We start from the raw sequence: 24,773 nt of genomic DNA, 5'->3' as shown, positions 1-24,773 counted from the left end.
AATGTCCCTCTTGTACAATAAAGAACTCCTGATCTCTCAAACTACCTCGTCATTTTATTTGTCTACCTGCACTGCACTTTCTCTGTAACCGTAACATTATATTCTGTATTGTTATGGTTTTCCTTTTGTACTACCTCTATGTACTTATGTCTGGAATGATTGGCTGGATGGCGTGCAAGCAAAAGCTTTTTACTGTATCTCAGTACATGTGACAATGATAAACAATTACTAATATTGAAAAGATTGAAACATTGATCATGAACAAGAATAAACATGCCATGGGTGATTGGTAAGAAAAAACACTGTTCTTCAATCTCACTATTCTCCATTCACCATTGATCTCCTCTCCCTCCAGGATCACTCCGACAGTGCAATTGGTGTTGCTGCTACCATGGCCCATGAGATGGGACACAACTTTGGTATGAGCCATGATGCTGAAGGCTGCTGTTCAGCTCGCCCAGAAGATGGAGGATGTATTATGGCAGCAGCCACTGGGTGAGGGCCCTAACATTGCTGGGGTGGTGTCTAACTGTGATATTGTGGGTGTTGTGTGGAGCCTACCCTTACCAAGTAACCCTTGAGGTCGACCCCATTGTTGTGTACAAACAGGAGACCTTTTCCATAAAAGACAAAGTTCAAGAAGAAAAATTCTTTCCTTTGTGCCTGATAACTCATTGATAGAAGATCCTGTCCCTGAAACATTACCTCATATTTTGTGTCCACTGACGCTGTGTGTTTTCCAGTATTTTCTCATCTCTGAGGCATTGGAGGGCTGGAGGAAGTTCCAGAGTAGGAGGGACAAGGCCGTGGAGGGATTGGAATACCAGAATGAGGATTTTAAAGCTGAGATGTGGTCAGGCAGGAGCAATCAGCACAGGGTGTAGGGTGGATTGGTATTGGTTTATTTTATCACTTGTACTGAGGTACAGTGAAAAATCTTGTCTTGCATACCATTCGTACAGATCAATGCATTACACAGTGTATTGAGGTAGTACAGGGTAAAAACAATAACAGAACACAGAGTAAAGTGTCACAGCTACAGGGAAGTGCATTGCAGGTAGACAATAAGGTGCAAGATCAAACAAGGTAGATCGTGAGGCCAAGAGTCCATCTCATCGTATAAGGGAACTGTTGAATAGTCTTATCACAGTGGGATAGAAGCCGTACTTGAGCCTGGTGGTATGTGCCCTCAGGCTCCTGTATCTTCTGCCTGATGGGAGAAGGGAGAAGAGAGAATGACCTGGGTGGGTGTGGTCTTTGATTATGCTGGCTGCTTCACCAAGGCAGTGATAGGTATAGACAGAGTCCATGGAGGGGAGGCTGGTTTCTGTGATGTACTGGGCTGTGTCCACAACTCTCTGCAGTTTCTTGTGGTCCGGGGCAGAGCAGTTGCCACACCAAACCTGGATGAGATCTGGAGTGACGTAAAATATGGACAGCAGAGTCTTAGATGATCACAGGTTTATGTTGGGTGGAATCTAGGATACTGGGAAAGATGCCATTGGAATAGTCATGTCTGCAGGGAATAGAGACGGATGAATATTTCAGCAGCTGCTGAGCAGAGGAGGGTTCAGAGTCAGGCCATCTTACAGAGGTCCAAATGGGCAGTCAGAGGGACGTGTATGTTATTGGAAGCTCATCTCGAAGTCAAGCACAAAACTAAGGTTGCGAAGAGATTGACTTTGCACAGGCAGTTGCCAGACATGGACGCCGGACCAAGGGAATGGAGTTTGTCGAGGGACCAAAGACATTAGCCAAGAAATTCTTCTGCCTCTTAAGGCATTCTAAACATGGGATGCACAATGAGCCAACACGAGTTTTGTGTGTGTGGACCCTGCAGCAAAATTCCACCGCACAAGGCGCCCAAGACACACATGAAATAGAAAAGGCCTTGCACACTTTGTATGGAAAAATATTTCCTCCACTAACTCCATGGGTCATAGAGGGGCTCATGGGGAGAGCCCCCAGGGATGAGGTAGAGGTTGGGTAGCGCAGGAAGTGTCATGAGAAGTTGTAACATCAAATGTTGGGTTGGAGCACTGGTGGGATCTTCTCATGGGGTGGGGGGGTGGGTTTACACTGGTGAGGGGAGTTGAGGATGCGATCAGGCTGGGTCCAATAGTTCGGGTCTTAAAAGAAACCCACAGGAAGGGAGTGGGAGGACGCTATTAAGTTTGGTAAGTTCTTAATGTGGATGCGTGTATGAGAATCCAGGTGCCAAACTCCAAAGCCATGGAGCAGATGGTGTAGCACCCCTTTAAGCTATGCTCAAGCAAGCCTCCCACTTTTTGTGAAGCTAGGCTTCTGTATGGGTGGTCTGCACTGTCCTTACACAATGCAAGTTCTGAAGAACTTCAAGCAAGAGACATTCAAATGTGAATTGTACATAAACATTCCATACACAATAGAATTCCCATGCTAATGTCCTCAGCCTTCCCCATATTGCATTGTTTATAGATGGCTGTTAGTTCCAGTTTAATTACAATGGGTCCAGCTTTGTTTTGGTTGACTCTGGGGGCATTCTCAAGCTGTCAAGACACAGATGATGGGGTAAGCTCCCTGTCTGGTATTTAGTCTGTAATTCACAGCTGTCTCTGAGAAATGTGAGGAGTCATTCATTGACTGGGGGCCTCCTTGACAAGACAACTTGTGGCCAGATTTCTCATGTAATAGAAATACATTAATGACTGGGATAAACCAGTGCTGGTTAGTGTGGGAATCTTACGTTCAGTATGTTTTCAATATGTGCATGGGTTCTGAACTGGATTTAGGATGATGCAAGTAGCTTGTTGATCTACAAGCAACCCTCACGAGCAGCAACTATGCCTGAAGAGAGCAATTGAACTAATTACCCTTCAGGATCATTATACCAAGCATAACTCAATCTTCTTAACAAAAATATTTCTTGTGCATTGCATGGGAGTGCTTTCAATACAGTGCATTGTATTTTCTACCTTATCCTGAATAATGCCACATGAATTAAAGTGTAACTATTTGTTTCCAATATTTGCTCCTCAGTGATCCATTTCCCAAAGTTTTCAACAAGTGCAATGAAAAGGAGCTTCAGAAGTACCTGCACGAAGGTGGAGGGATGTGTCTCTTCAACATGCCTGATGCTAACACATTGTACGGAGGGCGAAGGTGCGGGAATGGCTATGTAGAGGAAGGCGAGCAGTGTGACTGTGGGGAAGTTGAGGTAAGCTGGCTCCTTGCGTCAGCCAGGCAGAGCAGTAGCTTCTTCAGTTTCAACAGTTTCAAAGCTGGATGACCCCAGCGGGTCAGGCAGCATCTACCAAGGGAAATGGACAGTTGACACTTAGGATCAGCGCCCTTCATCTTCTGCCTGGGTAGCCTACAACCAGCATGAGCATTGAATTCTCCAACTGGCATGAACATTGAATTCCGGTAAACTGCTCCCACCCCTCACCCCCCCCCAACACCCCGTCCCTTTTCTCTCTCCCTCTGAACTAGGCAGCCCCCATTACCCTGTCTCTTTCCCCTCCCCCACCCTCTCCATCTGCCATCACCCAGACACTCCTCCCACTGGTTCCCTTCCCCCACCGTTCCCATCTCCCCTCCACAGCTCCCTCCCTTTATTTCATGCTCCACCTTCCCCTCAGATTTCGTCTTCAGCCCTTTGTCACTTCCACCTATCACCCCTTAGCTTCTCACGCTCTTTCCACACTCCCCACCCCCATCCGCCTATCACCCCATCCCCCCTTCACCTGGATCCATGTGCCAGCTCTTGCTCCTCCTTTCCCTCCACCCCTTTATACTGCTTATCTCCCCTTCTAGTCCAGATGAAGCATCTCGACCTGAAACATCGACTGTCCATTTCCCTCCATAGATGCTGCCTGACCTGCTGAGTTCCTCCAGTTTTTTGTGTGTTGCTCCAGGTTTCTGGCATCTGCAGTCTCTTGTGTCTCCAGCTCCTTCCGTTTGCTCTTTTTAATTGAGTTTTACTATTCTTCCTCAATTACTTTAGTTTTCTAATGTCTGATATGGATCTATTAGCAAACACCCTTGGCTGCACATTGGAAGGTTAGCTATCAAGTCTTACAGCCAGAGACTTGGTCACAGGAATGTAAGCTGACTCTTGGTTTAGCATTGGAAAAATGCTGCACTTTCTGACAAACTGTCTTTCAGATGGGATGTTAAGCCAATGGATATAAAACAAGACTAAAAGCAATGTACTATAAAGAGCAGAGGAATTCTCTCCATTTAAAGGATAATATTTGTCATCAACCAACATTACCAAATTAGATTGGACATTATCTGATTTTCACTTATGAAATACTGCTCAAGTATGTTGATCACCATGATTCCTACATTAAAACAATGACCACACATTAAAACATATTGAACTGGTTGTAAAATGCCTTAGGATATTCTATGATATGTCAGGCACAAAATAAATAATGTCTTATCTGCTAAGTATCTCCAGTGTTTTCTGTTTTTATTTCAGATCTCCAGCATCTGCCGTTTTTGCTTTTCATTTACTGTTTAATTCACTGCTATTTCTCTTTCAAGAATGTCCCACCTTGAAGAAACTCCTCCCTTGTCTTTGACAGATGCTTGTTCTCTAATCTTTCCAGCTCTGATGAAAAGTCATTGACCTGAAAAATTAACTCTTTTACCCTCCCACAGATACTGCTTGACCTGCTGAGTATCTCTAGCATTTTTGTTTTTTATTTTATACTAAATAAGTGCAAGTTCTTTCTCTCTAAGAGCTTCCCAGACTATGAGTCATGGTTAAAATTTCCCTGTGTGGTTGATCTAACCCTCATTTTCTTCTTTTGACATCATTGACTTACTGTGGATTTTAATTCAGATAATGGATATTATTCAAAACTGAACTTATCTGGTTGGTAACATTTTAGTTTTGTAATTTTGTACTATTCGGTGTTTGATTCTGGGGAATACAAGTCTTTATTTCGGGCACCCAATGTCATTTCTGCTTTCTAGAAGATAAGGTCCTCAGTCCCAGTTTTTATTGTAACGATGTGGTGATTTTTCTATTGTTAATACCATTTTCCCCAGATTCATCAAAGCAAACTAATGGGTAGCTTTGGGGTTAGCAGTAAAAAAATTATTTCTGAAGATGCTCATACTGGGAACTTGTAGAAACTGTTGGAAGGAATTCTGTGGTGGGGCCTTGTGTTTCAGAAGTGCTTTCTGTATCGGGGAAATTGTGTGGGGTTGGCCAAAACAAGTCCCATCCACAATGTGAATATAATATTGACACCCTGCCAAGTCTGCCAGAAATGTCAAAAACTTTACACCTTTACTGTTGAAATTTCTAATAGTTTGTGAGACATTAAAAAGCATTTTTAAAAAAACTTAATTAAGGTAAAGGAACTTAAATGTTGAAAACCCTGAAATACTTTAACAGTATTAAACACTTCCATCACTTTTAAACACCTTTAAAGACTTAGAGGGTTTATAAAGGAGCAATTCTTGGAAAGATTTGAAAGACAATTTTTCAACTGATGAATTTATCTGAAGCTCTTTCTAAATTGCCAGACTCTTATTGAAGGCTCTCATAGCAGTTTTCTTTCATTCAAATCAAGACTCACTTGATTAATGTGAACTTGGCACAGAATACTTCAGCGAGTGTGAAATATTGGATGGTACCGTGGTTCAGTGGTAGAAATTAAGGAGCTCTGAGAAAAGAGGTGTAGAACTAATTGTGTGGGCAGAATGAACCTTGTGGCTCCTTCATTGCTGTAATGGCCTATGGTAGTTGGCATTAGTTCTGTGGTAACTGACTATCTGGTACAGAATGGCAGCTGTTTTAGATGCATTACACCTGTCACTGCTTTTCTAACATATTTCATCATATAAACCCTTCTGAGGCAACTTAGAGTTGTAGAGAATTTAATTTTCACAAAAAACAAGAGATAGTGACCCAGTTGAAAACTAATCTGGAAATCAATGTCATAATCCAATCTTCATTGTCCTGATCTGCTCTCTGCTCCTTTGCAACAGTGTACAGGGCAGCACAGCTAGTTTCTGCCTCATGGCTTAGTGACCTGGGTTCAATCCTGACCTTTGGTGCTGTCTGTGTGGAGTTTGCATGTTCTCTGTGTGACTGCATGGGCTTCCCCTGGGTGCTCTGGTTTCCTCCCACATCCCAAAGACCAAAAGGTTGGTAGGTTAATTGGCTGCTGTAAATTATCTCCATGTGTAGGTTGGTGGGGGATAGGAGAATTGGGGTAGAGTTGATAGGAATATGAGACAGAATGGGTTACAGGGAATGGGGTGGAAATGGGGATTGCACTCAGACCTGGCACAGATCTGATGAACTGAATGACCTCTTTCTTTCTCATAAGGAAATCTGAGAAGCACTTAGAGCATTTAGTTCAAGTTCCCTCTGTCATACTGAACTTTATGGGGAATCCAACACTAGAGCACATCCTGCTGCCTAGTGGTGAATTGTTGACAGCATATTTGGAATTTCTGTGATCTTATATGCCTGTGTGAAAATCCCAAAATTGCTCTGTTATTGGGATAATAACGTCATATCTCCCTGTCATTATCCTACAAAACCAGGCATCTGTGCTTTGGTGCAATTTTAACTCATATTCTGTGGATTATTATTGAGAAATTAGTGGTGTTTTACTTCCAAGAGACAAACTGAATTAAAACTGCCTCAAACTAACAGACCCAGCAGAGAAGGCATGCTGATACATTGGAATGAACTCGAACCTGAATATATAAGATCGACCCTTATCGTACTTCCCTGTTTCAATGTTCACGCCATTTGGTTTGTAGACTGTAGAGTTCTCCACTTTCAGGTAATCCACACCCCCTCTGTTCCTTTCTCTCTCCTCCTGATCCACCCAGGTCCTCTTGCACACCGCCTTCTTTCCTACCCCCTAAGCCCCCTGTTTCCCAGTTTCCTTCTCCGCCCCCCCCCCCACCTGGTTTCATCTACCTATCAGCCATACTCTACCTACTCGGTACCTCGTCCACTCCCCTCTCCCCACTGCTCCCTTATGCCCAGCATCCCTCCCTTATCTGGTTCCACCTTTCTTTCTGATCAGATTCCACAATCTGCAGCCCTTTGTTGTCTCTACTAATCATCTGCCAGCCTCCATCACTATCTCCACCCCTCCCTCCCCCACTAGGCTCCATCTGCCCATCAACCCCTCCTCACCTGGATCTACCTGTCACTTGCCAGCTCTGTCGCACCCCTCCTCCTCATCTCTTTATACTGGCTATCCCCGCTTTATGGTCTCAGTTCTGGTGCAGGGTCTCGACTCCAAATGTCGGCTATCCTTTTGCCTCTGCAGATGCTGCTCGACCCACTGAGTTCCTCTGGCAGCTTGATTTTTTGCTCCAGCTCCCGGCATCTTCAGTCTCTTGTGATTCCAGGAACAAGGGGTCTTTGCAGGAAAGTGTTACTGAGGTAGACACTCAGCCGTGATCTCATTGAATGGTGGAGCAGATGTAAGGGTTGAATTTCTTATGTGCTTAGCATCAAATAGACCAAGAGTATACTGTGAAAGTACATATCTGCCATTTTGAGCATGAACCTTCAGTGTGAATCTGTAGGATTGAAGGAGAAACACTCTGATAGCCATTAGTTGAAATGAAAGCAGTATATTACAGTGGGTCTTCTTTTAGATTTATTTCTTTGTGGATTGTTGACACTGCCAGCAAGGGCAACATCTATTGCCTGCTCCTCACAGCCTTACCAAAGTGATGGCCTTCTTCTCGAACTGAGGTGATAGTGCCAGGCATGCTGTCAAAGAAAGAAATAACTTGCATTTCTATGTAGATGCCTTTCATCAACTCGTGAGGCTTCACAGACAGTGAAGTGCTTTTTAACTGTACATACTGCAGTAATGTAGGAAATGTGGCTGCCTATTTGCCTGCAGTTAAGTTTTCACACACAGCTGTGAAGTATTGGCCACATCTGTAGTAGGAAGCAATTGGTAATAAGAAAAGACAGCTTCATGTTTCAGGTGAGTCTCCTTTAACTTGTATTTCCCTAAAAGAAAATCTACTTGCAATTTTGATTCAGAATCCTGTGGCAGTTTGCAAAAGGGTTAAGTACTTTAGTTTTGAATGAACTTGCCTGTGTTATGCTGGGCAGCTGTCTGTCCCCTTCCTGAGGCTGTTTTCCTCTACTAGAGAATTTACAGGGCCTCTGTTTATGAGCTGAAGTATTTTGTTTTGAAATTTATGCAACCCAAGTTTTCTAGAAATTCCTTCTTGAAACTATCCTGAGCTGTACTGAGAGGCATCACATTAACTAATACCCTGAAGGTAGGTATGTTTTAGCAGGGCTTCTCAACGTCGATTGCCATACATTCGTAGGAGAGAAACTGTGAGCTCGGAGAAATGGCTCCTCCAAGGATTGTATGGCCCTTTGTCCAAAGGTGGAATGGGAGAGGAGGGGAATGCCAGCAGTAACTCACTTTCCTTTGCTTTGCATGATGTATGTGTGAGTCTGAAGAAGGCATTTGAGTAGCAGGACTATAGTTAGGAACAACCTGAGAATAATTATTAACCATTACCTCTGAAGGGTTAGAGGCAACATGCTATGATCTGCCTTGTTACATGCTGTTAACTTGTTCTGGTGTTGCCATGACTCTCACCTCTGAACCAGGAGATCGTGCTTTCAAATCCTGCTGCAGAGGCTTGAAGACAAAATCTAGGCCGCCACTCTAGTACAGTACCAAAGGGGTGATGCACAGTCAGAAGTGCTGCGTTTGAAATGAATCTTTAAACCAAGGTGGATATTGATGACTTCATGAAGAGCAAGTCCTTCTCTCTGGTCTGTTGATCAATGTTTATCCTTCACTAACGTCAATAAAAATGAACTATTTGGTAACTTCTGTTTGTGGGACCCTGCTGTGCACAAATTAGATGCCAGATTTTTTGGCATTAGGGGCCACACTTAATTGATGATGAAGCATATTGGGTTATTCTGACGTTCTGAATGATGCACTATAAATGGAAGCTCTTTTCCTTATTTGTGATGCATGCGAGTGAACTTTTAATTACAGTTTTCTGTGCTGAGAAATGTGTGCTTCTTACAAAGCTCCAGTAATATGGTTAATTCAATATTTACTTAAGTCATACAAATCAAAGTTTGTGACCTTGATTGCTGGCCTACCTTGAACTAGCTAAGAATAGAGGAGAGGTGCCAAGTTTTGCCTCCTTGCTCCATTGCTGATAGAACATAAGAACGTAAGAAAGAGGAGCAGGAGTAGGCAATTAACTTCTTGAGTCTGCTCTGCCATTCAATAAGATCTTGGCTGATCCAGTAATGGCCTGAATAATACTTTCCTGCTCTTTCCTCATACCTTATAGTTCAAATATCAGTCTTTGCCTTGAATATATTGAATGACTCTCTCTCCACAGCTCTATGGGGTAGAGAAATCCAAAGAATCATAACCATTTAAGAGAAGAAATTCCTCCCCATTACTGTCTTAAACAGGTGACCTCTTATTCTGAAACTATGCACCCAGGTTCTAGACATCCCCTATAGGGGAAACATCCTCTCAGCATCCATCCTATCAATCCCCTTAGAATCTTAAATGCTTCAATAAGATCACCTCACTTAAATTCCAATGATGATAGACCCAACCTGCTCAACCTTTTTTCCTACATTCCAGGAATCAACTTATTGCACCTTCTCTGCAATACCTCCAATGCAAGCACTTCCTTCCTTAAATATGAAGACCAAGACTGTACATGGTATTCCAACAGTCTCAACAGTGCTTAGAATCAATACTTCCCTACTTTTCTATTCCATTCCCCTTGCAGTAAATATTCCATTAGTCTTCCTAGTTACTTGCCATACTTGCATGCCAACCCTTTGTGTTTCAAGAGCTGGGACCTCTGGTCACTTGGTTCTGCAACAGTTAGTTTTCTCAGTCCATTTAAATAATAATTAGCTTTTACAGTCTTCATTTCAAAGTGGATAGCCTCACACATCCCCATATTATACCCCATCTGCCATCTTAATGCCCACTTATGCTACGTATCTATATCCCTCTGCAGGCTGTTTGTATCCTCCTCACAACTTTCTAACCCACCTATCTTTATATAACAAGAAACTTGTTTGCAGAACCTGCAGTTTTTATTGGTTTCATTCTTTGGCTACAAAACATTCAATTCCTTCATCAAAGTCATTAACATAGCATGTGCATAGTTGAGGCCCCAGCATTGACCACCGTGACACCCTAATAGTTACTGATTGCCAGTTCAAAAATGACCTAATTGCCTCAGTTATCTGTTTCCTGATAGTTAGCCAGTCCCCTATCCATGCTAATATGTTACCCCCAACCCATGCACTCTTTTGTAGTGTAGTTTTTTCACTGTGTATTGGACTTGTAAACCCTTTGTTAGCATTGCTAATGTTAGTGATACTCTTCCAGCTCTTTAATGGGATTATTGCTAAAATTCATCACTGGTCAACAGCAGGAAATGCAGTATATAGCAGTGACAGGGAGCTGATTCTACCTCTGAAACTCAGTCCCATTGACAGCATTTGATTATTTTGAACTTGCTCACCAATCATATCACTTCAACAAAAATGAATCAAATCAACCATAAGATCTGTGAAAGAAAAGTTAAACTCAGTCACATTCCAACAAAACCCCTTCACCATTAAATCAACCACAGCAATTCAATGATCTTCAAAAATAAAACTTTCTTTGGAGCACACTGAAATTCACCAAAAAAAATGCATTCTTGGTGAAAATGAGAGGGAATGAAAACCTGTTCAATGGCAGGGAGATGGATAAGGACATCCTATTGAGGGGCTATAGACTGATTGGTTCTCTTTAAGGGTTGGAGTATGGAGATCTTTCTAAGTCCCTTTGTGATTGAACACAGACCTCTCAAATCTATGTGGCATTGTACCTCAGCAACCTATGTTTTAAGTGTGTGTTATTACTGCTCTTCTTCATAGCTTTTACTTGTTTTTCAGGAATGTACCAACATTTGTTGTAATGCTAATAACTGCACTCTGAAGATGAATGCAGAATGTGCTCATGGGATCTGCTGTCATAATTGCAAGGTCAGAGCCCATTATCTTAAATTTATTCACATTTGATGTTCTGCAAATGTCCAATAATCCCCCGTTAGATGGAGATTTTCTAGGCTGCTGTGAAAACCTAACAGGAGCACAAGTATTTTTTATGAGGAAAGAAATCTGCAGTGCTTGTATTAAGGGACTGAGAGCCAGTGTAGCTCCATGTAACTACGCTAACTCCCTGCTACATTAATTCAGCATGGTTACCAAGATGAGCCCAGTAACTAGTATGTTAAAGTACTGCAGAGAGCAGACAAAGCTCTTTGTTAACCTCTTCACGTTTTAACCTTTTTGACAGAGCTGGGTTGAATACTGAATTATTGTTTCCAAAACTCACTGATGGTTGCCATACACTATTAGGGCTTCTTCAGTGATGTTTCTTCAGACTCCACATTCTTCAGTAAAGGAAAGGAAAAAGAAAATAAAATATTCACAGTTCACTGAGAGTCCTCACTTAGGTGGAAAGAACCTTGTGGTAAACCCATGTAGATGTGTAGATGAGTCCAGACATACTGACTGTTGAAATTGATCTGTGACCTCCAATGGTATTACAAACTAGCTCACACTCATGTTGTGGTGAATTTTCTCTACCTCTAGTTGAAGAGCTCTGGCACAGTGTGCAGGAAGTCATCGGGACCATGTGACCTACCAGAGTACTGCTCTGGCAATTCCGAGTTTTGTCCAGCCAACTTTTACCAAATGGATGGGGTCAGCTGTGATGGAGGTCAGGCCTATTGCTACAATGGGATGTGCCTGACTTACGAAAATCAGTGTGTGCTGCTGTGGGGTTCTGGTAAGATCGAAGAGAAGTCTCAGTGACTCTGGATTCAATTTTGGCACTCTGTTTGGTTTTTATAATAAGAATGTTTTGGGAAAGGTGGTGGTGATGGACTGGGGTTGGTCGAAAAATCAGCGGCTGCCCTATAGTTGATTGCTGACCTATAATTGGAAGGGGTGTGTTGTGAATGATAAACAAAACAATGAAATAACTTGAATTTGTAAAGCCCCTTTCACACCATCAAGTTTCCTGAAGAGCTCCTTAGCCAAATGAGGGGTGTTTTAAATGGAGTCAGTTGTAATATGGGCAATTGTGATAGCTATTTTGTGCACAGCAAACTCCCAGCAACAACAATAGAAGAGCTTACTACTTCATTTATGGGAAGTTTGACTGCAGGACTAACATTGATCAGGGCAACCAAGCCAGGGAAAGAAGCTCTGCATTCCTACCACACCTAGTCATGAATAGTGGTGGAATTATTAAACTGTTCATGTGAGGAAGAGTCTCCCAGGACATCTCCATCCTCAGTGATGGCAGGGCCCAGCGTGAGTGCTAAAGAAAAGGCTGATGCATTCACAACCATGTTCAGCCACAAATGTCAAATAGAGATCCATTTAAGCTTTGTTCTGACATCCTCACTCTCACAGAAGCCAGTTTCCAGCCAGTTTGATTAATTCCATGTGATATCGTCTGAAAGCACTAGATACAGTGAAGGCTACAGGACAACATCTCAGCTGTAGTACTGAAGACTTGTTCTCCAGAACTAGCTGTTCCTCCAGCCAACCTCTTCCAGTACAACTACAAAACTAGCCTCTTACCCAACAATGTGGAAAATTGATCAGGTATGAGCTGTGCACAAAAAGCAGTCGAAATCCAATCTACCTAACTACCGTTCAATCGGTCTACTCTCAATAATCAGCATCGTTATTGAAGCTGTTATGGATAGCGCCATCAAGCAGCACTTATTCACCAATAACTTACTCATTGATGCTCTAGTTTAGATTTCACCAGGACCACGGCCCCAGACCTCATCACAGCCTTGGTTCAAATACGGACCAAAGAGCTGAATTCCAGAAATGAGACGAGACCGACTGCCTTTGAAATCAAAGGCAACATTTGACTGAATGGGGCATCAAGGCACCCTAGGAAAACTGAGGTCAATGGGCATCAAAGAGGAAATCCTCCAATGCTTGGAGTTGTATCTTGCATAAAGGAAGATTGTTGTGGGTCTCAGAGGTCAATCATTCCAGCCCTACAGGAGTTCTGAAGGGCAGTGTCCCAGATCCAATAATTTTTAACTGCTTCTTCAATAACTTTCCTTCTGTCATAATGTCAAAATTGGGGATGTTCGCTGATGACTGCACAATGTTCAATCTCATTTGCAACTCCTCAGATAGTGGAGCAAAAACAAAGTGCTGGAGGAACTCAGCAGGTCAAGCAGCATTTGTGGATGCAAAGGGATGGTCGATGTTTCAGGTTGAGACCCTTCACCGGAACTTCACTTCCACAGATGCTGTTTGACCCATTGAGTTCCTCCAGCACTTTGTTTTTTGCTCCAGATTCCAAATTTGCAGTCTCTTGTGTCTCCTCAGACAGTGAAGCTGCCCATGCCTGCATGCAGCAAGATTGCAGTGAGCTGTTGGCTCAGATTACAGGCCATTCCATCTTCACATGGTCAATGTGGAGATGTTGTTCTGACATTTATTGATGTTGCTTCAATATTTTGGTGGGTTTTCTTAGCTGAAGAAAATTGCTGATTGTTGCAAGTAAGTTTAAAATTACTGTTTCATGCTTTGAATGATGTTGCTGCTTGTTGAGAATTTTCTGGCATTTCCTGTTTATATTTTTGAGTGAGGTCCTGTTCCCCAATTGAAGGTGTACCCCTGACCATCTTCTCTGTTGTTTCAGGGGCTCGTGTTGCTCCAACAAAATGTTTTGAAAAAGTGAATGATGCCGGGGACACATACGGCAACTGTGGCAAGGATCATCGGGGAAGTTACCGCAAGTGTGAGGCCAAGTACGAAGGCAGCTGCAGTCTTTTGGTGACGACTAGTTTCTCCATCTGTATCTGATTCATCTCATGCAGAGGAGCAGTGAGGCTGGGAGGGGAGGACTGGTTAACCTGGAAATGGTTAGCAGCACCAGTGCAGTGGGCAATCAGTGTCACACCATCAACCCACAATTTTCTCAACCATTGACTTCAAAGAAAAATCATAGATGCACAAAGGCAGATTTGCTGATTTCTATTTGTTGCTTGTCTAACGTTGTGAAAGATTAATGTATCAACTGGAGAACAGAAAGAAGCAATTTATCTTCATATTTTTCCACAACCTTAGCATATCCCAAAAGACTTAACAACCAATAAAATTCTTTAGTCATCAGTGCCTTCAAGCAAATGTGGTACACACAGCAAGCTCCCACAGATGGCATTGGCCAGATAATCTATATTTTGTACTGTAATAGCTGAGGGAAAAATATTAATGAGGTTCCGGGGAGAACAATGCAATACAGTTTTCATTATCCACTTAAGAGTCAGCACGGCTTTATCCGTGGGAGACCATATCTCACAAATTTGATTGAGTCTTTGGAAGAAGTAACCAAGAAGGTTGCCGAGGGCAGGGTGGTAGATGTAGTCTATATGGACTTCAGTAAGGCCTTTGATAAGGTTCCGCATGGTAAGCTGCTATGGAAAGTTAGATCGCATGGGGTCCAGGGAGAGCTAGCTAATTGGATACATGATTGGCTTGATGGTAGGAAGCAGAGAGTGATGGTGGAAGATTGTTTTTTGGACTGGAGGCCCATGACCAGTGGCATACCTTAGGGGTCGGTGCTGACCCATTGTCATTGTTACTTGGGGATGTTGCCGGGACTTGAAGGACTGAGATTTAGCAAGAGGTTGAGCAGGCTAGGACTTTATCAACGATTTGGATGAGAACATACAAGGCATGGTTAGTAAGTTTGCAGATGACATAAAATTGGTGGTGTCATGGACAGTGAAAATGGTTATCCAGACTTACAGAGGGATCTTGATCAGCTGGGAAAGTGGGCTGAGTAATGGCAAATGGAGTTTAATTCAGTAAGTGTGAGATGCTACATTTTGGGAAGACAGATCAGGGTAAGATTTTCACAGTGAACAGTAGGGTCCTGGGGAGTGTTGTAGGAACAGAGGGACCTTGGAGTTCAGGTATGTGGTTCCCTGAAAGTGAAGTCACAGGTAGATAGGGTGGTGAAGGAGTTTGGCATGCAGGCCTTCATCAGTCAGAGCACTGAGTATAGAAGTTGGGGTGTTAAGTTGGTGAGGCCACATTTGGAATATTGTGTTCAGTTTTGTCATCCTGCTATAGGAAAGATGCCACTAAGCTGGAAAGAGTGCAGAAAAGATTTACGGGAATGTTGCCGGGAATTGAGGGACTGAGTTTTAGAGAGAGGTTGAGCAGGCTAGGACTTTATTCATTGGAGTGTAGGAGAATGAGGGGTGATTTTATAGAGATGTATAAAATCATGAGGGGCATAGATAGGGTGAATGCACACAGTCTTTTTCCTAGGGTAGGGGACTCAAGAACTAGGTTTAATGAGAGAGGGGAGAGAGTTAATAGGAACCTGAGGGCAACTTTTTCACCCAGAGGGTGGTCCATTTATGGAATAAGCTGTCAGAGGAAGTGGTTGAGGCAGGTGCATTAACAACATTTAAAAGGTACTTGGACAGGTACATGGATAGGAAAGGTGTAGAGGGATATGGGCTAAACATAGGCAAATGGGACTAGCTTAGATGGGCATCTTGGTCAGCATGGACCGGTTGCGTCGTAGGGCCTGTTTCTGTGCTGTATGACTCTATGACTCCATGAGACGGCTATGGTTTAGCATCTCATCCTGAAAGATATTACTTGGTACTGAACAGGACTGTTAGCTGAGAATTTTTGATTATATCTTTGGAGCAAAACAACCCATGACCTTCTGACTTAAAGGTGAGAATGCTACTATTCAACCACACTGACAACTGACCATATTAGTACAGGTGACCTCTGCGTTATGGCTGTTCGGGTTATGGAAATTGGCCCTTAACAAATTCACAAAGCACTACCCAAGATACAGAGTAAAATTCACCCTCATGGAATCTGTGTGAGAAAAAGTTAACTCAGCACAATGTTTTTTTCAACTTGCGTTTCTTGATGCATACACAGGTGACACAGGTTAGTGTCATGAAAAGTCACGATACAAACCACTTTCTAGGAATGCAACCCCCCCATAACACAGGGGTCCCCTGTATATATAACAAAGTATGGCCACAGGGTAATAAAACTTCTATAGCAAACCTTTCAACATTGAAGTTCAGTGATTAACCCTACATTATGAGATCTAGCTGCATAGAGTCATACTTCACAGCAGCACTGAGCCTACTAATCACTCATCCTACACTGATGTCATTTTAATCTCCCGATATTCTGATCAACTCCCCCCAGAGTCTACCACTCACCTACGCACTTGGAACAATGTACAGTGACCAATTAACCTACCAACCTGCACATCTTTGGGATCAGAGCACCAGGGAGAAACCCATGTGTTCACAGGGAGAACGTGCAAAGTCCAGTTAAGCTCCCAATAAAATTTGCTACTTCACTCTGGAGGGAAGTAATAAAGGGAAAGAAAGAGAGAGAGCTGGAGAGAACATAGGAGGAAGAATGTGATAAAAGAGAAAGGGGGAATGGGATAGGTGACAATGAGGAGAACAGGAGCATGAATGGACAGGGGAAATAAACAGACAGATGGGGAAAGTGATGGGAGGGATGGAAATTGGGGAGACCATGAGGGAGGATGCAGCATGGAAGATAAAGGAATGGTGAGCACCAACAGAAAGGCAGAGGATTGAAGTTTGGCACAAGATGACCTACTAAAAAGTATGTTTAATTGAACAACCTTTTTATGACAAAAACGCATGAATCCAAAGGGACAGGTTGAATGTTCAGCATCACACATACTCTGTTGAGTCAATAACAAAGATCAGTACCACTTCAGTCAACACAGTCTTGGTGGGCTGAAATCTTTATAACTCCATGATTTCTCAGAATTGGTTTAACGTTTATTTATGTTTTTTATAATTAAAGGAATGCCAAATGTGGGAAAATACAGTGCCAAAGTGACGCTCAGAAGCCTCTTGAGGCGAATGCTGTTGCCATAGACACCACAATAACGGTAAACGGGAAGCGGGTACAGTGTAGGGGAACCCATGTGTACACAACTCCTGAGCTGGAAGGGGACATGCTGGATCCAGGACTGGTCATGACTGGAACAAAATGCACTGACAACCACGTAAGTTACTCTACCTAGGTGAAATAAGAGGGTGTGAGCTATTATTGGACTGTAGGTCAAAATGAGCAAATATATTTGATTTATATAATTGACTTTGAAACATATGAGATGTTCTTAGTTTGTGTGGAGACACAACAATTATCAAGGAATGCAAATAGAAGTTTGGCTTTTATCAGAAATGGGATGGTGTATAAAAGTAGGAAAATCTTGCTACAACTGGTGAGACCATATCTGGAGTACTGTATGCAGTTTTAATCTCACATTCTTGCATTAGAGTTCGAAAGAATGAGAGGTAATCTTATTGGAATATATAAGATTCTATGTGGGATTGAAAGGGTGGATGTTGAAAGGATAGTCCCCCTTGTGGGGTATCTAGAACTAGGGGGCATTGTTTAAGAATGTAGCCCATAGCAGACAGAGTTAAGGAAGAATTTCTCCTCTCAGACAAGGAGACACAAGAGGCTGCAGATACTGGAATCTGGAGCAACAAACAATCTGCTGGAGGAACTCAATGGGTCAAGCAGCATCTGTGTGGGGAAAGGAATTGTCGATGTTTCAGCTCAAAACCCTGCATCAGGACTGACAGTGGAGAGGAAAGATACCCAATGAGGATAGTCAATGAAGAGGCGGACAGGAGTGAGAAAGATCGGCTGGTTGAGTGTGTCGCAACAACAACCTCGCACTCAATGTCAGCAAGACCAAGGAATTGATTGTGGACTTCAGGAAGGGGAAGTCAGGAGAACACACACCAGTCCTCATTGAGGGGTCAGTGGTGGAAAGGGTGAGCAGCTTCAAGTTCCTGGGCTTCAACATCTTGGAGGATCTATCCTGGGCCCAACACCAAGAAGGCATACTGGTGGCTCTACTTCATTAGGAGTTTGAGGAGATTTGGTATGTCACCAATGACTCTTGCAAATTTCTGCAGATGTACAGTGGAGAGCATTCTGACTGGTTGCATCACCGCCTGGTATGGAAGGTCCAATGTGCAGGCTGCAGAGGGTTGTAGACTCAGCCAGCTCCATCATGGGCACAACCCTCCCCACCATCAAGGACACCTTCAGGAGGCAGTGCCTCAAAAAGGCGGCATCCATCATTAAGGACTGTCACCACCAGGGGCATGCCCCCTTAGCATTACTACCATCGGGGAAGAGGTACAGGAGCCTGAACACCCACACTCAATGATTTAGGAACAATTTCTTCCTCTCTGCCATCAGATTGCTGAACGGTCCATGAACCCATGAAGACTACTTCATCCTGAAGAAAGGTCCTGACCCCGAAACATTGGCCACCTGCTTTTCTCCATGGATGCTGCCTGGCCTGCTAAGTTCCTCCAGCATCATCATGTTTTTCATCTAGATTCCAGCATCTGCAGTCCTTTGTTTCTCTAACACTACCTCGTTATTCCTCTTTTGCACTATTTATTTATTTTTGTAACTTATAGTATTTTTTATGTCTTGCACTGTACTGTTGTCGCAAAACAACAAATTTCACGGCCGATGTCAGTGATAATAAACCGGATTCTGATTCAATATATTAAAGGCTGGGCTAGTGACCAAAAACATCGACCATCCCTCTGCTTCCACAGATGCTGCCTGACCTGCTGAGATCCTCCAGCAGTATGGTTTTTGACTCAAACAATCATTCAAGGTGAAGCAACAATTCACCTGCACTTCTTCCAATCTAGTCTATTGCATTCAGTTTTCACAATGCTGCCTCCTCTACACTGGAGAAACCAAACACAGATTGGGTGATCACTGTGGAGCATCTGTGCTCAGTCCACAGAGGTGATCCTGAGTTTCCTGTTGCAAGGCACTTTAATTCTTAATCCCTCTCCCATTCCGATCTCTCTGCTTGTGGCCTCCTCCACTGCCACATTGAGGCCCAAAGTAAACAAGAGGAACAACATTTTATCTTCCATCTGGGCATTTGCAAACTTTAGCAATGAACATTGAATTTTCTATCTTCAGGAAAACAGCTTTCTCAGTGGTTCCCATTATCATGCTTCTATCCCACTCTCACCTTTCTATCAAATGCCTTGCTAACGGTCAGTGCTCAGGCCCCTTATCATGTGATCTTTCTTAACCTATCTCCATATAGTCTTTTTTCTCACATCTCCTCCCTCCAGCTCTGCTTTGAACATTGTAAACCCTGCACTCTTCCCCTCATTCTGAGCAAGGTTTCCCTGACTAGTTGACTGGTTTCTCTTTCCAGAAATGCTGGCTGAGTTCTTCCAGTGTCTTCTGTTTTTGTTTCAGCTTTACTTGCCATCGCTAATGAGCCCTCAGATAGAGGTGGTGAGCTGTCTGCTTGAACCACTGCAGTCTCATTGCTGACTGTATCCCCACAAAATGTGATAGTGCTGGAGAGGGTGCAGAGGATATTCACCAGGATGTTCCCTGGGATGGAGTGTTTCAGTTATGAGGAGAGACTGGAGAGCCTAGGTCCGTTTTCCCTGGAGCAAAGAAGGTTAAGAGGGGAAATGACTGAGGTATATAAAATTATATGGGGTATAGAAAGGGTGGACTGCAAGAAACTTTTCCCCATATCAAAGGTAAATAACATTAGAGGACCTAAATTTAGGGTAAGGAGTGAGTGATTTCGAGGGGGTCCTTTTTCATCCAGTGGTGAGCACCTGGAATATACTGCCTGAGAGAGTGCTGGAAGCAGAGTCACTGACAGCATTCAAGAAGTGTCTAGACGAGCACTTGAATTGCCTTGGTGATAGGACTGATATGGATGGGTGCCCACTGGTCAGTGTGGATGTGGTGGGTCGAATGGCCTATTTCCATGCTTATGATATGGTTAGGTTGAGGAGTTCCAGGATTTTAACCTAGTTCACCTATGTAAGAATGTTGCTGAATATTTCTTTATTCCAACAGATCTGCTTTGAAGGACAGTGTCAGAATGCTTCTTTCCTGGCTACTGATGAGTGTGCTGCAAAATGTCACAACCACGGGGTAGGTGTGAAACACATCCGGGTTCAACGCCATCTATCTTTAATCAAGGAACTTTGGGGTGAGCTGTGAATTACACTATTATTGAAATTTGGGTCTTAATGTTCATAATTAGTGAAACACCTACAGAAAGCACAACCTCCTAGAGTCTTTCAGAGTCCTATGGTTTGAAGTGAGTCATAGAGTAATGCAGCACGGAAACAGGCCCTTCAGCCCAAATTGACCATGCCGACCAAACTGCCCACCGGAGCTAGTCCCATTTGCCTGCATTTAGCCCATATCGCCCTGAACCTTCCCCATCTGTGTACCTGTCCGAATGTCTTTAAATGTTGTTATTGTACCTGCCTCTACCACTTCCTCTGGCAGCTTGTTCCATATACCCACCACCCTCTGTGTGGGGAAAACTTGCTCCTCACATCCTCTCATGTCCCCTTTAAGTCTTTCCTCTCTCACCTTAAATCTATGCCCTCTAGTTTTAGAATCTCCTACCCTGGGAAAAAGGCTGTGACCATCGATGAGCTGATTATCTTCCAGGGTTGCCCCTACCTGATTTGTGAAGTCTCCACCCAGATATAGTCACAACACCATCTGAGTTGGTTCTCCCACTCACACCCAACCTCCCTTATCCCACATACCATGTGATGTGAAGACAAATAGGGAGGCACCCAGAATGACTGAGCAGATGGATTTTGTGGAGAAGTTACTGGGCATTAACAAGGTTATCAGCTGCAGCATGTCCTGCTCTCCCCACTCTTTAGAAGACCAACAACAAAAACTACAAGGACCTATTTCTGATCTGCATCCAGACGGAAGAATCTACATTTTAAGGGAGCAAACTCAAAACAAGTTGGCACAAACAATAGAACATGGCGCAGAACAGGCCCTTCAGCCCACAATGTTGTGCCGACATAGCTTTTCCCTCCTACCTACAATATATACGATATTTTACAGACATCCTCCTACCTATAGTTCACTGATCTTTGCAATGGGCTCCCAACGTTGACATTGACACAGTCACTATTGATCCTCTATATGGAAATGAGGATTTCTTTATGAAAATAATATTTTGGAATATAGAATACGAATAAAATATTTAAATAGTTAAATTAGTGCAAATGACATTGTAGCAATGATTGAGAGTCGTGTGCCACACTAAATGAGATTGGTCGATATTCCAGAGACCTGGGGTTGAAGTTGTCATTTCTGTGAGGGTTGGGGCAAGGATATGGAGGAGAGATTTGTTGTTGGGGAGATGTTGGTGTCAGTTTTTTGAGAAGGTTGATCAAATTGTCCTGAAGGATTCTCTTACCCACACGTACCTTCAGATGTTTCAGCTCCTGAATAATACCCTTTAATGCTTGATTTCTTTGTATTAAGCACAGATTCATTAGTTCTGTCTTAATCATTAATTTCTCATTATTAAAGTAGGTCATTCTGTGCAATCAGTCCAGTGAGCAAATAGCTCCAATCACTTTTACACATCCGGTTCCTGTACTCTTAATACTGTCTTCCTTTGGCACCTCAGGGTAGGAGAGTCTAAAATGAGAGGGCAAAGGTTTAAGGTGAGAGGGGAAAGATTGAAAGAGGCTATGGGGGGCATGTTTTTCACACTGAAGGTGGTGGGTACATGGAATGAGCTGCCAGCGGAGGTGGCAGAGGCAGGTGCAATTACAATGTTTAAAAGACATTTGGACAGGTTCACGGATGGGAACGGTTTCGAGGGATATGGGCCAAACGCGGGCAGATGTGATTAGCATAGATAGGCATCTTGGTTGGGATGGATGAGTTGGGCCGAAGGGCCTGTTTCCGTCCCGGATAACTCTATGAATCTGTGTGGAATGTTGCCTAGTCTCCGCAGGGTTATAAACTTGCATTGCATACCTGCATGGTTCAAGCTCAAGACTCCCATAAGGGTCAACAATGAACTAAACTGGAGAGGTGATGAGCACTACATCACAATTGACAGCAAGCTAGGGAGGTGAATGAAGGCATGAGCATGGAGAGAAGTTTAGAGAAGACAGCTGAAGGCAGAGATACAGACCGTACCTAGATAACCAATGGGTTCCGTTTTTACAGACGTCCTTAAGTCAATTTTGTCCATAAGCCAGAAAATACACAAAAATATCTCGATGTGGTAACCATACCTCCACAGTATTGTAAATGAATGGCATCAACAGCACACAGGCTGATTAAAAAAGAACACTTACAATAAGTGGAGAGTGAGAGGAAACTAGCTCTGCCATTTGTAGGAGCAAACGCATGTTACGTACATCAGACTTTTGAATTTAATAATATTATGGAGGAGCTTGTTTGCATGTAGTGGTTGTCCATAAGTTGGCCATTCTTAACCTGTGAATGGCCTGTAACTAGTAAGGTGGAGGGATTTAGAGAGAGTGCTGGGACCATGAGGCAGAAGACTTGACAGTAAATGGAGGTGAATAAACCCTGCGACACACAGGAGCCCTGTCTCGAGGGACTGAGGCTCTAAGTGAGGTGGCAATCATGGAGGGGAGTGCTGTGGAAGGGAAAGCTCCAGGAGAAACAACAGGGATGTTGAACTGGACGGGTGATCAGTGATATTTTTCTGACAGAAGAATCAAGTTTAAGATATTGGATTTTTGACTTTTTTTTCCTTCTCTTGGCCCAGGTCTGTAACAACAACCAAAACTGCCACTGTGACCCTGGCTGGGCACCACCTTTCTGCAACAAACCGGGCTATGGAGGCAGTGTGGATGGTGGAGTTGGAAAGCCCAACTGTAAGTGAAGAATGAGGGTCCATTGTCACAATGCTGCATGAAGGCAGATCCCACTTTGATTCCAGACAGCACACTGCTGGTGCTGCAGACACAATGTAAAATTATATTGGGCATAGATGGGGTGAATGCACACAGTCTTTTTCCCAGGGAAAAGGCCCAAAAAACTAGAGGGCATAGGTTTAAGCTGAGAGGGGAAAGATTCTTCTTCAGGCAAAGGGTGGTCCATACGTGGAACACACTGCAGGAGGAAGAGGTAGATGCATTTACAAGGCATTTACAACAAGATTTACAAGTCACTTGGACAGGTTTGTGGATAGGAAAGGTTTAGAGGGATATGGGCCAAATGTGGGCATCCTGGTTGGCATGGAGGAGTTGGGCCGAAGGCCCTGTTTCCGTGCTGTATTGCACTATGACTCTATTGCAGCAGAATGACACTGAGACTAAAAGAGTTAAATTAGAATGTAGAATATTTCCTTCAATTTAGTAGATTAAGGAATGATCTAATTGCAGTATTTTAGATAACTCAATTAAAAGTCCTTTGGGAACAAAGCAGGGAATTTAGAGAACATTGAATTAGGGACAGACCATAGAGAGATGATGTCAGGAACCATTACTTCACACAGCAGAAAGCCAGCACACTCGGTCCACCACTGAATGGCTGTAAAGGCAATCAAATGAAACTTTCAAACCAGCAGTTACTATACTTGGTTAGGGAAGAGTGTTAATGATTATATTACCAAGCCTGCAAATTGTGGGAACTTTCTGGATTTGAAGTGGAGCGCTTGCTAATTTATGAAAATTACTGCAGCTCTTTGTTGCCTCTGACTCTATCCTTGTCCTGGGAGACTATGTGGCTGTGAGAGAGATGGCGTGGGAGAAGTGCTCCACATTGTGCTTGATCCTGCCCACTGCCCACACTTGTCCAGCCCCACACACTCTTCCCATGGTCTGACTTGCTATATGTGGCTCTGAGTTCCAATCATGATCAAGGCCTGATTGCTGCAGCAATTGAGAGGAGGAATGAGCCTCGAGCAGCAGCCGAGCCTGAGTTGGCGTACCCAAGGCCCCATCCCCGAACAACCCTGATAACTTGCTGACACAAGAGGCTGCAGATATCTTTGCATGCTTTTATAGTCGAAAATCGCACTGCTTCAATGAAAGAACAATGAGCAGGAGCAATCAGCAAAGGGAAACTTAAATATCTCGGGTATAGACGCTGTGAGACACCAAGGATTGATAGACACAAGAGACTGCAGATGCTGGAATCTGGAGCTAAAAACAAACTGGAAGATATCATTGGGTCTAACGGCATCTGTGGAGGCTAAGCGATGGTCAATGTTTCAGGTTGAGACCCTGCATCAGGACTGAGTTGGTCTGTCCTGATGCAGGGTTTCAACCCAAAACATTGACTATCCCTTTGCATCCATGGATGCTGCCAGACCCTGAGTTCCTCCAGCAGTTTGGTTTTACTTTGCTCCTGATAATTTGCTGCTGTCAAAGGGCTTTGAATCCTTTATTAGACATCTCTGGCAATTTTGCTTCACTGCTGTACCACCCAAATCCCTGCTGCCCATATGTGGTGGCGGGCTGAGTGAGTCTCAAGGAGAGGGGTTGATGGGAATGAGGAGGAGTTCTCCTCTGAGGTTGTGAATCTTTGCAGTCCCCTACCTCAGAGAGCTTTGGATGTTGAGTCATTGAGTATATTAACTGATTAAAAAAAACAAATTAAAATATTAATTTTACTTAAAAATACCTTAGACAGTTAGAAATTTATTTAAAATGTTATAATAAAATAAATTGGAAAAGGAAACAACTTGCCTTTTCAATCAAGGACAGGGACCCCATTCAAATGTAAGGTGCATCTATCCCCTTGGCCCAGGGTGTGTGCCCTAGAACTGGATAGTCCAGGGGGAAGCAGGAAGTCA

The 24,773-nt window shown here is 43.3% G+C and overlaps 1 protein-coding gene across 3 annotated transcripts in view; it reads left to right on the top strand.

Annotated features, from left to right (window-relative positions):
- The window catches only part of adam19b (ADAM metallopeptidase domain 19b), a 134,619-nt gene that overhangs the window by 90,441 nt on the left and 19,405 nt on the right, over positions 1 to 24,773 (top strand). For all 3 annotated transcript variants that reach the window (XM_052014409.1, XM_052014408.1, XM_052014410.1), the window contains 8 exons: positions 356 to 495; positions 3,019 to 3,196; positions 10,949 to 11,038; positions 11,651 to 11,846; positions 13,740 to 13,848; positions 16,934 to 17,138; positions 20,018 to 20,095; positions 22,740 to 22,848. In XM_052014409.1, the coding sequence (XP_051870369.1) occupies positions 356 to 495; positions 3,019 to 3,196; positions 10,949 to 11,038; positions 11,651 to 11,846; positions 13,740 to 13,848; positions 16,934 to 17,138; positions 20,018 to 20,095; positions 22,740 to 22,848 (1,105 nt within the window). The remainder of the gene's footprint in view (positions 1 to 355; positions 496 to 3,018; positions 3,197 to 10,948; positions 11,039 to 11,650; positions 11,847 to 13,739; positions 13,849 to 16,933; positions 17,139 to 20,017; positions 20,096 to 22,739; positions 22,849 to 24,773) is intronic.

The sequence above is a fragment of the Pristis pectinata genome, chromosome 4, assembly GCF_009764475.1.
Source record: "Pristis pectinata isolate sPriPec2 chromosome 4, sPriPec2.1.pri, whole genome shotgun sequence".
Lineage (NCBI taxonomy): Eukaryota > Metazoa > Chordata > Chondrichthyes > Rhinopristiformes > Pristidae > Pristis > Pristis pectinata.
This window is presented reverse-complemented; position numbering and strand designations above follow the sequence as displayed.